The 15,476-nt window shown below is 35.1% G+C and overlaps 2 protein-coding genes across 3 annotated transcripts; both read left to right on the forward strand.

The window, feature by feature from the left end:
- Positions 1-1,707: 1,707 nt before the first annotated feature.
- On the forward strand, positions 1,708-3,345 carry LOC108333349 (RING-H2 finger protein ATL52). 2 transcript variants are annotated; one of them, XM_052871188.1, is made up of 2 exons: positions 1,708-1,780; positions 1,880-2,886. In XM_052871188.1, exon 2 carries the CDS (start codon positions 1,953-1,955, stop codon positions 2,682-2,684), a length of 732 nt encoding a protein of 243 aa, XP_052727148.1. In that variant the 5' UTR covers positions 1,708-1,780; positions 1,880-1,952; the 3' UTR covers positions 2,685-2,886. The 2 variants fall into 2 exon arrangements, 1 of the variants encoding a protein (XP_052727148.1); XR_008246246.1 differs by lacking the exon at positions 1,708-1,780 and having other exon boundaries at positions 1,788-2,762; positions 2,870-3,345.
- Positions 3,346-5,671: 2,326 nt separating this feature from the next.
- LOC108332697 (uncharacterized) lies at positions 5,672-6,505 on the forward strand. Its single transcript, XM_017568010.2, has one exon. It carries the CDS (start codon positions 5,672-5,674, stop codon positions 6,503-6,505), a length of 834 nt encoding a protein of 277 aa, XP_017423499.2.
- Positions 6,506-15,476: the final 8,971 nt, after the last annotated feature.

Genomic DNA, 15,476 nt, shown 5'->3' on the forward strand with positions numbered 1-15,476 from the left:
TGAATGTTGTAATATGAATAGCATTTATTTTAGAACATGAGCCAAGTTAAGTTATAATTTAGTACAAAGTGAATAAATTTAAAAGTGGTTTGGTTTAATATAAGCAATAGCAGTTTTTGACCTAGTTCTCTATGTTTCGGTAAATAGGTGTTGTAAGTTAAATATTTTATTACGCAATGAATTTGTACTAATTATATCCTAACGTAAGTAAACCCAACATAGTTTAAACAAGTGTAAATCTTGATACCTTCTATTGTTGTTTCAAGTCCTTCTAAGTTAACTAATTTTATTACTATATGCTGACAAAAAGTTTTATCACAATAAATTGTAATCTCAAGTTGTATCAATCATAAAAAAGAAAATTGAATATAAACTAAATACAGATTATACCAATATCAACACTTAGATTACATTTATTTTTATGGAAATCGAACTTAATAAAATCAGAAAGAAGATCATACCACCCACAGAAGAAGCAAGTTAACTCTTTCAATAATTTCCGAGCACATGAAATCTCAACTCTTAAAGCTTATACACCATAGTCTTCCAACATCATTTATTAAGTTTTGATTTGAATTGAAATGAAATTGAAAGAAGAAAAAGGAAGTGAAAATGTTGACTGACTAAAAGAAAATTAAGAGAAAGGAAAAGAAGTCAAGGAAAATGATTGAAGAGTTATTTAGATTAAAGAAATTTCAATTGAAAGTGATTTAAATTTACAATAAATTCATCCTGAAAAAATATATGGATTTGATAAATAGACCCCTGTCCCTCTCACAGTGGGTGTGAAGACATTCCAATTTTTTCTAATCAAGATCATAAAAAAGGAAAAAAAAATGTCGATAATATATACAAATATCATACATATAAGACAAGTTAATGTAAATATATAGAAAATGTTGAGTGTGATCATACCAACCATGTCTTAAAGACTACTCAAAGCTACATATATAGATCAACAAACATGGCCTACTTCGACTAACTAACAAATACCCCATTGATCTCTATATACTTATATTCATATAAAATTATTTAATACCATGTTTATATATATTAAAACACAAATAATGCATATTTTCAAATTCATTTTTATTTAACTATACTAAAATTTGATATGAATAATCATGGCAATATAAACCATTCTCTTTATATAAAGTTACATTAAAAAGTTATTTTAGTGTAATTAAGATTTTTAAACCTTTTTTTATGATTCATTATGAGAGTGGAGTACATAGAATAACGATCTTCCCCGCCGACAAAAACCGACGTAGCAGAATTGATAAATAATATTGGGATCTAGCCATGTGATAAGGTTAGATTGAATTATAAAATATTTAACTATAACATTTATATATTAATTAGAAGCAATTATTAAGTTGTCACATGGACAAAACTATCGATTAATTTTGCAGCTTCTTGACATGGTTTTATTATCGTACAACCACCTAAAATAAAACACTCCCTACACTACTAAAATTACGGTGGAACGAATTTGAAAAAAAAAATGCTAATATAATCTTGAAAATGGTTAAAAAGTAAATTTTAAATTTGAAATCAATTTATAGAAAAATATTTATATGTATTTACATATTATGAATTGTACTTATATTTAAGTACTTATATCTACTCATATATTATGAAGATTCAAGACATTAATTATAATCTGATAAATTTTATATAGCATAATTATAGGTATACATTTTGAGAATGTAATGGTAGAGAAGAAAAAGAAGAAAAAGAAGAAAGTAGAATGAAAAAGTAGGTGAAGAAGATAAGATGAGTAAGCAAATTGTGATCACCTACCTTTGCTTTTCTTCTCAATTACTTTACTCTCAATTTCCCATCTTCTGATTCTGATTCTGATTCCTTCTCTTGTAAGATCCAAAAAATGGGTAATGATTGAGTCTTCCATGGATGAATGATTAGGTTCATTCACAGAGCAAGTAACAGAAATGGGTTCTGCAAGTAACTCCAATCCAAATCCATATCCATGGACTCCAAAGGATTGTTCTGAAGGAATCTGCAGCATCTACTGCCCCCAGTGGTGTTACATAGTCTACTCTCCTCCTCCTCCTTCACTCTTCTTTGGTGCTAATGCTGATGCTGATGATCCTTCAGGATTTCAGTTTTCTCCTCTCATAGTTGCTGTGATTGGAATATTAGCCAGCACTTTCATCTTGGTCACATACTACACCATCATCTCAAGGTTCTGCAGACGCAGCACCACCATGCAATCAAATGATTCTGCACCAGAAGAAGATGGGAGCAGTGAACTGGGTCAGGTTTCTTCTTCCTCAAACTCTGGTTTGGATGAGGCTCTCATCAAATCCATCACAGTCTGCAAATACACCAAAGGGGTGGTGGAGGCTCATGATTGTTCGGTTTGTTTGAGTGAGTTTGAAGAGAATGAGAGTTTGAGATTGTTGCCAAAATGCAACCATGCGTTTCATCTCCCTTGCATTGATCCTTGGCTCAAATCTCATGCCTCTTGCCCCTTGTGCCGTTCCACCATCACCATTGTTTGCCCAAATCCTGCCATGGAACCGCCACCAACACTCACTGTTAATGCCTTGGAATACCAGCATAGAAGTAGCCATGTTCTTGTTGTGGTTGTTCAGAGCTCCGAGCAGCAGCATAAGGTGCTAAGTTTTGATTCTCACACTTTCAATGAGACTGAAGGGTAGATGAACTTAGATCTATGTTCACAAGATTGAAAGAGAAAGAGAGAGAGAGGGAACAAATTCTGTTCTTCCAAATTCATGGTATGTACCAAATTCTGTTCTCTGTAAAATCTGTATCATATAACAGAAATTGTTGAACATCAAGATCATTGTTGATGTGAATTTCACATAAATGTAAATCCTTGCAGAGAGTTGGTTTAGCCAAGAGGAACTCCACAAGTATCAAGTTTCTTCTAAATGTCCTTACATTACATCTTTCTGTATAGTTGTGAATATTGGTAGATCATTTTTGCCAAGCTTTGATGAATCTCCTTTCGGAAAGGAAACAAAGATTAACTTATTTTCAATTTCGGAAACTAGTCTTTAGAATCAAAGACTGGTTTTTTTCTTTAAAATTTTTCTACCACACTTTTGACCCACTTTCTACCAAAAACCGGTCTTTCACCTTTATATAATACAATGTTCTACTTTTTCATTTGTAATCAAACTTATATTTCCAACAGCAAGTTGTATTTAAACTGTTGGAGGTCTTGATTTCTAAGTAATAGAAATAAGATGGATTGAGTTAAAAATTGAATTGGTCTGAGCTGCATCTGAAGACAGTTGATAACTGATTTTTTGGTTCTTGAATTAGTTATGTTCTCTGGGGTTGAACTAGCATTTCAGCTTCCTTCTGCTCTGTACTTGTCTTGATGAATATCAGAAGAAATGGTAGCATTTGGAATCTGTTTAAATTTAGCATCTAGAAAACGTTCAGCTCTCTCATCTTACATCGTATACAACAAATAAGTTGGTTCTTGAAGATTTTGTTTGAAGCTTTTGGTTTCTCTTCTCAACTATTCTTCTTTTCAAGTTGTTCATATCATGATAGCTTTTGTGTTTGGACTATGAAAATTAAGAGAATAATTCACTCATGGTAAATTTAAAACTTTAAAATCAGTTGTTAGAGTAAGAAAATTAAAATTTAAGAATTTTAAGAAATGTATTTCTAATAATTAAAATAATAAAGTTTGAAATTTACTAAAAGAATTGAGTTAGGTATTAGTAAAGGTCTAATTACTTACACTGGATCAAGTTAGGTATTAGTAGTATGAACGAAGTCAGAATGAAGTTTTCTGATTTCATTTTAGACTTTTCTAGTTTTAGGTGAAAACCTTTTCTCTCTTCAATCAATTACAATTATAAGAGTTTGATTTTTGTTTCACAATTATCAAATTTTTTTTTTATTTTCTCATTAACTCCAAACTCGTTAAATGATGATCATGATTTGCATTTATGGGAGTTAGAAACTGAATTTAGGTAATTAATTGATAGCTCAATTTGTTGAATGTTATAGATTAATTTGGATGATATTTCCTTTTGGTTCCTGAATCGGTTTGATTTTATAGTTTAATTGAATATAGGGCTATATTAATTATTATTAAATTTCGAAATTGAATCTTAAACTACTACGATAATTCATAACGCCTAAACCTAAGGATCTATGGATCGATGTTTTAATAATTTTTAACATTCTTTTGGTATTTCAAAAGATAATTCACATTTCAAGGAATATATTGAATTTGAATATAATTGATTTGTGTCTTTGATAATCCACAATTATATTACAAAATTTAGTGGGAACATAGTTATTTAGGGGTTATCACTTTCTTAATTCTTCATTAGATAATCCAACATTTGAAAATGAGAATCATCATTTCTCAACTTCATTCCAAAAATCAACTTCAGCTAACAACGAATAAATTCTTAGTTCTCATACTTCCTTTGATTCTTTTTTGTTATGCTTTTCATGCTTGTATAGTATGATATCTACGCCGAACGGTTAGCATCTAAGACCGATCAGTCTATCTACTGTAGTAGCGCTCATCGACAACAACGCTCGTCAACCAGAACAAATCGGGACAGCGCTCGTTAATCAGAACAAATCGGGACAACGCTCGTCAGCCAGGTCAAACCGCGACAGTGCTCGTCAATTATGTATTATACCTATAGATACCGAATGGTCATACACTCAACATTGTTCGGTCACCACTATAGCCAACAAGGGCAATCGGTTTTATTAAAGCTGGGCCACAATTGGGTCACCGCTTATTTTATTATTGGGTCAAGTGTCCAGCGGATGATAAAATAGTCAAAGATATCTGATTAAAGATATGATTAAAGATATTGATAGGAGGTTTATGAGCAACCAAGCGGATTTTAAGGTAAGTTTGTTTATATTTTATTGGGCCTGTATCATATTAGATCCATGAGACAACTTATAAATACAAGGTCAGGGCCATCAGCCAGGTATGCTCAATTCACACTCCAAAATGTTCCATTCATATTCTACTCACACTCTACTGAGTTCATAGTACTCAATTACCATAATATTCATTTGTGAGCAACAGCTCCTTCAACAAACGCCTAACTTGAGCATCAGAGTGCCTTTGTAGGTACCTCTCCCCCAACTATTGGTGAAGGAGAACGAACGGTGCAAATCGAAGAAGCGCGAGCAACCCATCAAAGGACGAGCGTGCGGTCTATATTGTAGGAGAGCAAGCGGCAAAGTCATCCAGAAGCGCAAAGTCACGTGTCTCGGTCCCACAGAAATATTCACCGAAACATTTTGGCGCCCACCGTGGGGCCGAGAGCAAGCAGAAGAAGCTCAAATGGTGACCACGAGGAGCACGGACGAACAACATAATACCAGAGATTTGATATCACAAATGTAAGCACAGATACAAGCCTAGGCAAGAACCATACAGACACAGGCGCAAGCACAGGAGAAGTTGCAGCGAAAGCACGCAGAAGAGATTGCGGCGCTTAGGACGGAACGAATCCATACCGAGCGGTCTGCCTCAAACCAAGAGAATGAAAACGAGAGAAGTCGTAATCAGCCATCCCAGCACACCAACCCGAACGGTCGAGGAAGGAGAGGACCATCACCCTTCCAAACCGTTCGGCCTACCAGTTTACTCCCTTTTACGACGACCATCATGCAAACTCCAATGCCGGAAAATAATCCTCCTATATTAGAGAAGTATGATGGCTCGACAAATCCCGACAATCCTCTCAGGATCTTCACCAATGCAATGGCGTTCTACACGGACAGTGATTCGGTCATATGCAGAGCCTTCTCCTTATCACTCAAGGACGAGGCATGGGAGTGGTATAACACTCTTCTGCCAAACATAGTGGATTGCTTCGCCACCGTAGAAACCCTCTTTAGAAGGCAATACGCCTCCAATAAAAAACAAGAGATAACCCCGGCGGAATTGGTAAATTCTAAACAAGAGAAAGGGGAAACTTTAAAGGCCTTCATGAAAAGGTACAACGAAACCGCACGACGAGTTAAAGAGGTTAGTCACTCTTTTATTATCAACAATTTACCTTCATGCTTGAGACCAAGATATTCTGCTGAAAAATTATATGCGCGACCACCAAAAACTATGGAAGAACTCCAAGAAAGAGTAGTTGAGTTCATCCGTATGGAGGATATGCAAATCTTACAAAGAAAGAAGCAACAAGAAGTCTCTACAAGTGGAAGCAAGAAAGAAGGCAGACAGTCATTCAGCAGTAGTGACAAGAATGGAGGTACGTTTCACAAGGATTTCATCCGAACACCCAGGTATAATCATTACACTCCCCTCAACGCACCCAGGGTAAAAGTTCTTGAGGAAGCTCTAAATACTGAACTTCTTACAATTCGGAAAAAGTCTTCTCCAAAAGACGCTGACGAAAGGAAAAGCTACCGGTTTCATCTAAATCGAGGACATACTACAGAGGAATGTGATGCATTAAAAGATGATATCGAAAGGCTCATCCGAGGAGGGCATCTGTAGAGATTTGTAGAAGAAAGAACCCGAACAAAAAGTCCTAGTAGAAAAAAGTCTCAGCATAGAGAAATTGAACGGTCATATCAAAGGGCCGAACGAAGACACAGGCGAAGTCGTAGCCACAGTCAAAGCCCTTACCGCTCAATTTGGGGCCGTATCGACTAAAAGATATGATAAAAATTCCTTCCTAACATGTGGAGTGCGACAAATCTCAAAATTTACTTGAACATTACTATCATGCTTATTTTAATTTCTTAAGGCATAGACTTTTGTTGTTTAAATTCTTTTATTGGAATAAACGTTTATGACACTACTATCACCTTTTATCTCATGCACTTTACCGTTCGGCCTTACGTGTATTCGGCCATTCGGCCTCCCAAGTATTTAACCATTCGACCTTACAAGGCAGAAGACAAGATCAAGCACACATCTCATTTGGTCAATCTGAAGTTAACCGTTCGTACCATTCATAAAACCTAGGGAACATTCCAAACCGAACTCCTACGGTCAAAACCGAACGGCAAAAACAGTCCCCCATGGACTATAAATCAAAGACAGTCCCCCATGGACTATAAATCAAACACAATCCCCCATGGACTATAAATCAAAGACAGTCCCCCATGGACTATAAATCAAAGACAGTCCCCCATGGACTATAAATCAAAGACAGTCCCTCATGGACTACCATCCGAATGGTAAAGGCATTCCCTCGATGAACGCTCACTCACACGCATTCACAAGTACGCGGCCATTCGGCCTTACAGATAAACAAAATGCTATCAAAGTCGCTAGTCAACGTGGGAAAAAGTTCTAAAAAGAACTCTCATCATAAGCCGATCAGCCTAGTCAAAAGTTCAACAGGTAACTCATAAAGTCCACCATCCGGTCAAAGACGAGCAACGACTCAAATTACAATCAGAACAACCTCCCCAATAGAACAAGGACGACCTTCCCCAAGCACATATAAGTCCTATACTTAACCTTGGCTAAAGCCAAACGGTTAACTCAGACTTGGGGGGCATTATGTATAATATGATATATAGGCCGAACGGTTAGCATCTTAGACCAATCGGTCTATCTACTGTAGCAGTGCTCATCGATAACAACGCTCGTCAACCAGAACAAACTGGGATAGCGCTCGTCAGCCAGGTCAAACTGCGACAACGCTCGTCAATTATGTATTATACCTATAGATACCGAACGATCATACACTCAACACCGTTCCATCACCACTATAGCCAATAAGGGCAATCAGTTTTATTAAAGCTGGGCCACAATTGGGCCAGCGCTTATTTTATTATTAGGCCAGCGCTTATTTTATTATTGGGCCAAGTGTCCAGCGGATGATAAAATAGTCAAAGATATTTGATTAAAGATATTGATAGGCGGTTTATGAGCAACCAACCGGATTTTAAGGTAAGTCTATTTATATTTTATTGGGCCTATATCATAATTGATCCATGAGACAGCTTATAAATACAAGGTGAGGGCCATCATCCAGGTATGCTCAATTCACACTCTAAAACGTTCCATTCATATTTTACTCGCACTCTACTAAGTTCATAATACTCAATTACCATAATATTCATTTGTGAGCAACAACTCCTTCAACAGACGCCTAACTTGAGCGTTAGAGTGCCTTTGTAGGTACCTCCCCCTCTGCTGGTGAAGGAGAACGAACAGTGCAAATCGAAGAAGCGCGAGCGACCCATCAAAGGACGAGCGTGCGGTCTATATTGTAGGAGAGCGAGCGACAAAGTCATCCAGAAGTGACAAAGTCACGTGTCTCAGTCCCACAAAAATCTTCACCGAAACAATGCCTTTTATGGAACTTGGTGGTTTTCAATTAGGCTTTAATTTGCCAATTATACTGTTTTTGAGAGTTACTCCCTACATTACTTCAGATTTCTCCGTATACTATACCACATTTTAAAAAAATTCTAAAACTATCCTTTATATTTTAAAACATTCTTCAACAGATATGCGACATCCATTCAAGCTTTATATTTTTTTTAGCTTTTAATTTATTAATTTATATGTATTTTAAATTAATATATAAATATTATTTAAATTTCTTTTAAATTTGTTAATTATATATAAATTAATTTTATTTTATTTAATGAAATAATTAATATTAGTTTAATTTAATTATATTATTTTTTAATTAATTATAAGCAATGGATATTCCACATCCGTTTAAGTTTTTTTTTCAATTTTTAGTTTATTAAAATATTATATTTTAAATTAATTTATAGATTATTTAAATTTTTTTATTCTTTTATAATATATTACGTAAATTAATTTTATTTTATTTAATTAAATAATTATTATTAATTTAATTAATTTAAAGTAAAACAAAAATCAAATTAATTAAATTAATAATAATTATTTAATTAAATAAAATAAAATTAATTTACGTAATATATTATAAAAAAACAAAAAAATTTAAATAATCTATAAATTAATTTATAATATAATATTTTAATAAACTAAAAATTAAAAAAAAAACATAAAACTTAAAAAAATGTGGCATATCCGTTGAAGAAAAGAAATGACAGTGTAGGATTTTTTAAAATGTAAAAGATAATTTTAGAATTTTTTAAAATGTGGTGATGTAGGGAGCAATCTGGGTGGTGTAGGGAATAACTCTCTACTTTTTTTCTTCTTCTTGCATTCTTGCGGTTTTAAGAAAGCCCAAGTTTATTTTAAATATATACCTGATAATATAATAACTAAATAATAAAAATTACAAAGCATATAGAATACCTAATAAAGAAAAAAAAACAAAACTCTTTCTATTACGTAAGAACATCTTTATTTTGAATTGCTTCTTATTATAAATAATGTATTTTTTTCATTTTCTTCTATATTACTCATACCCTCATCACACCAGCGCATGATGAATAACACAGTAGAACTAATAAACTTTAAAAATTGATTTTTTTATATAACTGGTTGTCATGAGTCAATGCCTTAATTATAATTATATGAAGCTCGATGCTTATATTAGTAAATTATATTTATCCTTTGAATTTATATAGCGTGATGGTTAAGATAAATATATTAGAAAATAGTGGATTAAAAGTGACAGTGTGTTCTAAATAATGAGACATGTTTGTTTTAATATTAAAAGTTTAAAATATAAATTGAATTCTAGTTAACGAGTTTCATTATCTAAAAATATACTATCTCTCTAAAGCTTATTCCTTAAAAGTTCTTTGTCCGATCAGTTATTGCAAAAAAGTTAGCTAGTTTCTACTCTTCTCTAGTTTTCTCGTTTTCTCATACATGTGAGTAATTTTTCATTGTATGTGTCATCTAAGTCTTTCATTAGGTTATCTGTTGATCAGTGGTTCTAATAGTGTATCCTGATCGTGATTTCGTTATTTGTACGTCCAGATAGAGTTCTTTGATATGTAGGAGCTGTTTGGAGTTCTATAGAGTTGTTTGGTCGTTTGACAGGTAAGGGAAACTAAATACCTTGTTTTTACTGTATTAGTACTTTTATAATATGAATTGGTATGTTTAAGTTGGATTAGATTCACTCAGTTGTTGAATGTGGGTAGATGAACTTGCTAAAATTTTGTTGTGTAATGGTATGATTGCTTGATTTTGGTATGAAATCTTATTGTTTGGTATGAGTAAGTAATAATGCGATTGTTTGTTATATTGTACTTGTTTTGATTGTTTGAACTCATGAAACTTATGTTAGTATAAGTTGAAATTGTTGAATTATGGTTTGATAATAGGTTGTAATGGTTAGAATTTGTCTAGAATTGATGGTTTGACATGTGAAATTCAGTGGGGAGTGTTTATTGGAGAAACTTGATGTTAGGGGCTTGTGTTTGTGTCATTTAGGAATTAGTTAGCTTCTTGAATTGTTGATATTTGGTCATTTGGTATGTTGAGTTATTGTTTGGGATTTTGGTTGTTTTTTTTTAGATTGATATGATGGATTGAATTCTCAGCTTATTGAGCAAATTGGTATTTGATATAAGGTTTAAACATGTTTTTGTATCAATCAAAATACCAAGAATACCAATTTGGTCAAGTTGCTGCATTTCAGTATAAAGATGAACGACTCTGGTATGGTGTTGAGCGCTAGAGTTACAATGGAGTTTAGGAGCATTTTAGCCCCATACTGCTGAGCGTTCTATATGGCGAAACCAATGTAGGTTTCAAAGATATTTTTTTTTATGGTTGAATTGATTTAGGTAAATGCATTTCATGAGGAATTGTGAATGGTTTATGTTTATGGATTGTGAATGTGATTGAATCATGTATAATGTGTATTGTGAGATAAGGTCTCAATGAGATATTTTATGTATTGGTGAATGATTAGTGTATGCTTGACAAAAAGAAATTCTGAAAGAAAGTATCTTGATATACTGCAACCATTCACCTCATATAGAGATGAATGGAAAGGGGGAGGTATGACAAGAGTTCTTTACTTGGACTTTTGTTTTCAGTGTGAAAGATTAATAAAATAACAGATTAAATTATAGACAAAGGCTCAGAACCAATGATTGAGATAATAATTTCTAGCTTAAATGCTTACTTCGTCCCCATGTTAAGAGATGGATTTCTGTTTAGTACCCGGTTTTAGAAATGAAGACATTGGGTCCCTTTGTTATGAAAAGTGTATGACTTCAGTCCTATCCGTTTAACGGCGTTAAAATTGATAACGTTAAACTAACTATGGATGTGAGGTGTGCAAGAAATATCGTCGTGGCAGCCAGGGTTTCTTTTCCCATCCAAGAACAGGGAAAGCTTGGGGTTCCCTCTTCATCGCGGCATCCATTTGCCTCTACCACGAACAGGATCAACACCGCTCCTCCTGGCCGGCCTAGCACGTCGTTGGCATTGACAACGCCAACGTTGGAAGCGTCGCTGTCCTTCACGACCCTCCTCCTTTGGCTCTCTCTCTTTCACTCATGGGAGAGAAACACTGCCAACGCGAGGCATCGCTCGTCGCCGTTGCTCGTACCTATGCCGCTCGTCGTCGCAACGATGAAGACCAACGATGTCATCGGCGTTGTCAATGTTGTTCTCTTCCTGCATTGGGTTTCTTCCATCCTCTTCAAACTCCGCAACGCTCATCAGGAGCGATGGAGGCGCTGTCGCGGTCCATTCCAAACAGGCTCGCCGCCTATGGCACATGGACCAGCCAAGGGTATTGTTAACGTTAGCGCCTCCTTCTTCGATCCGCATAGCTCGCCACAACTTCAACCTCAAAATCGCGTTGTTGTGCGTCACGTCGCCGCCAGGGCTCGATCTCCGTCGAGTTCTCTCAACCACCATTGCGCCGCCGCCATTGGCGCCCCTAGTCGCCACCCATGGCAACCATCGGGAATGGAGCAGGTGTTGGGGAGACTACCTCCCTTCCTCTCTTAACTCTGTTCTGATTAGATATTGACAATGAAGATGGTGGTGATGGGTTGTCGGTGTTGACAAAGGATGGAGGGATCGGAAGAGATGAAGTTATCTTTGTTTCTGTTTTTTGGAACGATGATGGATAGTAGGGATGTGAGAGAAGAATTGGTGCAGGAAGGGTAAAGTTGTGGTCCATGATTAATGGGATGACCAGGGTGAACCCAATGAAGTTTACTGGTGATGATGAATGGTCTGAGAAAGGTGAAATTCAAATTGAGTTGGTCTTTTCTGGAACTCTTTTTGGTTCAATTTTGCAGGTGAAAGATGATGGACGGTTAAAGGAAATGTGTGGAGAAAATATGATGCATTTGTGAAGGGTATGAAAAATGAAGATGATTTCGTGTGTTGGTGTGTTTCTGTGATGCACATGATGGAGGAATTGGTTTCAGAGCAGAGGAGTAGAGTGCAAAAGGGGAGTAATTTATGAATTTCTATTAATTGCCACATTTTAGGCTAACTCATTGCCACAACGACATTTCTTGCACACCTTACATCCACAGTAACTTCAATGTTATCAATTTTAACGTCGTTAAACGGATAGGACTAAAGTCATACATTTTTCATAACATAGAGACCCAATATCTTCATTTTTAAAACCGGGTACTAAACAAAAATTCATCTCTTAACATGGGGACGAAGTAAGCATTTAAGCCTAACTTCTACCTTCTTTGATGAAATCAAAGCAATATATTTATATACAACCTATTGCTTATGAAAGGACAAAAAAGAATAACAAAAAATTATAGTAGAAGGTACAACCGCAGGTGAAGTGTGTGCAACACCTCTATATGTACTACCTAACAAAATATACAACTATATCAGAAAAAAGACAAAATTTGTACAATATGGGCTTATGTATTTCTATTCAATTTGTTGGTTTGTTTGAACTGTTCTAGAGCCTTTCATTCTTCTTCTTTTATCCCCTCACAAGCTAGAGGTTTGAATATTTCAAGAAGCTTCTGCTTGGATAAATTGGAATGAAACAACCGTAGAGGGAGTGCTAACTGATGTGATGATGAGACTGGTAAAAGGTGCACGAGACTAGTGAGTAATTTTTCACGGAGGATGTGACCATCAATTTCTATATTCTTCACCCTTTCGTAAAAGACTTGGGTGGCTGCAATATATATTGCACTTTGGCTATCACAATAGAGGACATAACGCTTAATAATATGAATTCTCAAATCACCAAGGAGGAAAGAGAGCCATTGAAGCTCACAAGTGACAAAGGCAAGTGCCATGTACTCTACTTCTATAGAAGATCAAGAAACTGTAGATTACTTATTTGCTTTCCAAGACACTAAAGAGTTGCCAATAAGAAAAAATAAACAATGATGGAATGTTGTGTATCAACACATGTAGCTCATTCAACATCACCGGATCCAAGAAGCATTGTTGAGGACTTGCGACCAAAAAATAAACCTTTTCCACGACATCGTTTTAGGTAGCGAATCACTCTCAAGGCATCTTGAAAATGAGTTTGAGTTGGTGCTACAATGAATTGACTGAGTTGTTGGGTGGCCAATACTATACAAGGTCTTGTGCTAGTTAAATAAATAAGACATCCTACTAATCATCTGTGTGACAAAGAATCACTAGAGTCTTGATAAAGACGCAAAGAATCATCCATTAGAGTGGAAGAGGGTTTGCAACCTATGATACCATAATCTTTAATCAAATCCAGACAATATTTGCGTTGACATATAGAAATTCCTTTGCTAGAATGAGTCACCTTTTATTCCCAAAAAAATATTTCAATTGACCAACATCCTTTATATGGAAATGAGAGTGAAAGATGGTCTTAATTTTAGTAATTTCATAAGCACAATTTCCAGTAATCATGATATCATCAACATAAACAATGAAAGTAGTGAAAGAAGAACCATTAACTTTGACAAAACTATGATCAGCATGTGCTTGAACATACCCAAAAGACAACAATATAAGAGATAATTTTTCATATCATTTGCAGCTTGCTTGTTTCAAGCTGTAGAGAGATATTTTAAGCTTAGACAATCCATGAGGATTTACCATATACATGTTTTCTAAAGGGTCCCCACGGAAAAAGGCATTGCTGACGTCAAGTTGTTGCAAGTCCCAATTGTGGATTGATGCCAAAGCTAGAAGGACCTTTACAATTTCCATTTTTACAACAGGGGAGAAAGTTTCTAGATAATCGATCCCTTCAATTTGTGAGTACCCTTTCGCAACTAGGCAAGCTTTATAGCGTTCCACAAATCCATCAGGCCTTTTCGTAATTTTGAAAACCTATTTGTATCCGATGGGTTTGACAGAAGAAGGTGTCGCAATAATGTCTCAAGTTTTGCTTTGCCTCAAGGCCATGATTTTGGCTTGCATTGCCTCTTGCGAATAACCTCTTGATATGTCTTTGGTTCTTCCTCTTGATTGAGAGACATTACAAAGTGAGAATAAGGAGAAGACAAGTGAGAAGAAGTGATGACGAATTATTGAGGATACAAGATCTTTGAAGATGATTGTTTAGAAGCCTTTGGAACAATTTTCAAATCACTAAAAGAAATGTTGCAATAATAATAATCAAGATAGCTTGAGAAAATAATGACTCAGGTTGAATGTTGCGAAGGTGGAAGGAAATTTGGTGGTGGTGATGAGGGAGAGCGTTGATGGTGCGATGAGGGAGAGTCGTTGATTTGTGATGGAGAAGGTAAACTAGGACAAAGAGTGGGGTCTGAGAAGTCTATGGGCTCATGGTGAGTGGGTAATTTAAAGGAAGGATGGTTGGAATAGTCTATTTCAGGTTTTATAAGGGTGTGAATATGAATTGGGCGGTGGTCAGGTGGTGTATTGGTAGTGGATTATGAAGCTGGAGAGGGTGGTGAAAAAAGAAAAAATGTCTCATTGAATGTGACATTACGTGATAAAAAAATTTCTTTGTTGTTGATGTAAAAAATGACATAGCCTTTGGTTCCTGTTTAGAAGCCTAAAAAAATCCCACGTCTAGAGCGGGCATCAAATTTTTGGCGAAAAGGATTTATTGACGCATATCAAAGACAACCAAAAATTTTAATCATAGAAAATTAGGAGGTTCTTTATACAATAATTCAAAAGGAGTTTTATTTTTAATAACCGGTGAGGGAACACGATTTATTAGGAAAATTGCATGTTTAATAACATAAGATCAAAAAGGTGTGGAAAGGTTAGATTGAAACATGAGGGCCCTAGCCACATTAAGAATGGATTAATCTCTTTGAAAAAATCCAGGCCTGGATTCAAAATGGATACACTTAATGGCGATATGAAATTAATTTTCAATTAAGGCATTAAAATTTTGAATATGTTTATGGACTTCGCCTTTGAATTTTAATAAGACAACCCATGTAAAACGACTAAAATGATCAACAATAGTTAGAAAATATTTATGACCGTGAAAATAGGGTTTAGAAAAAAGGTCTTCAAATATCCATATGAATTAAATCAAATAAATTGCAAAATCTATTAATACTTTGGGAATATGAAAAAAGTTTTTGTTTAGCTAAATGGAAAATGTCACAATTATCATCAACAT

Source organism: Vigna angularis, chromosome 11, assembly GCF_016808095.1.
Source record: "Vigna angularis cultivar LongXiaoDou No.4 chromosome 11, ASM1680809v1, whole genome shotgun sequence".
Lineage (NCBI taxonomy): Eukaryota > Viridiplantae > Streptophyta > Magnoliopsida > Fabales > Fabaceae > Vigna > Vigna angularis.

Coding starts and splice junctions, on each gene's coding strand:
- LOC108333349 (XM_052871188.1), top strand. CDS start 1,953: ATGGGTTCTGCAAGTAACTCCAATCCAAATCCATATCCATGGACTCCA.
- LOC108332697 (XM_017568010.2), top strand. CDS start 5,672: ATGCCGGAAAATAATCCTCCTATATTAGAGAAGTATGATGGCTCGACA.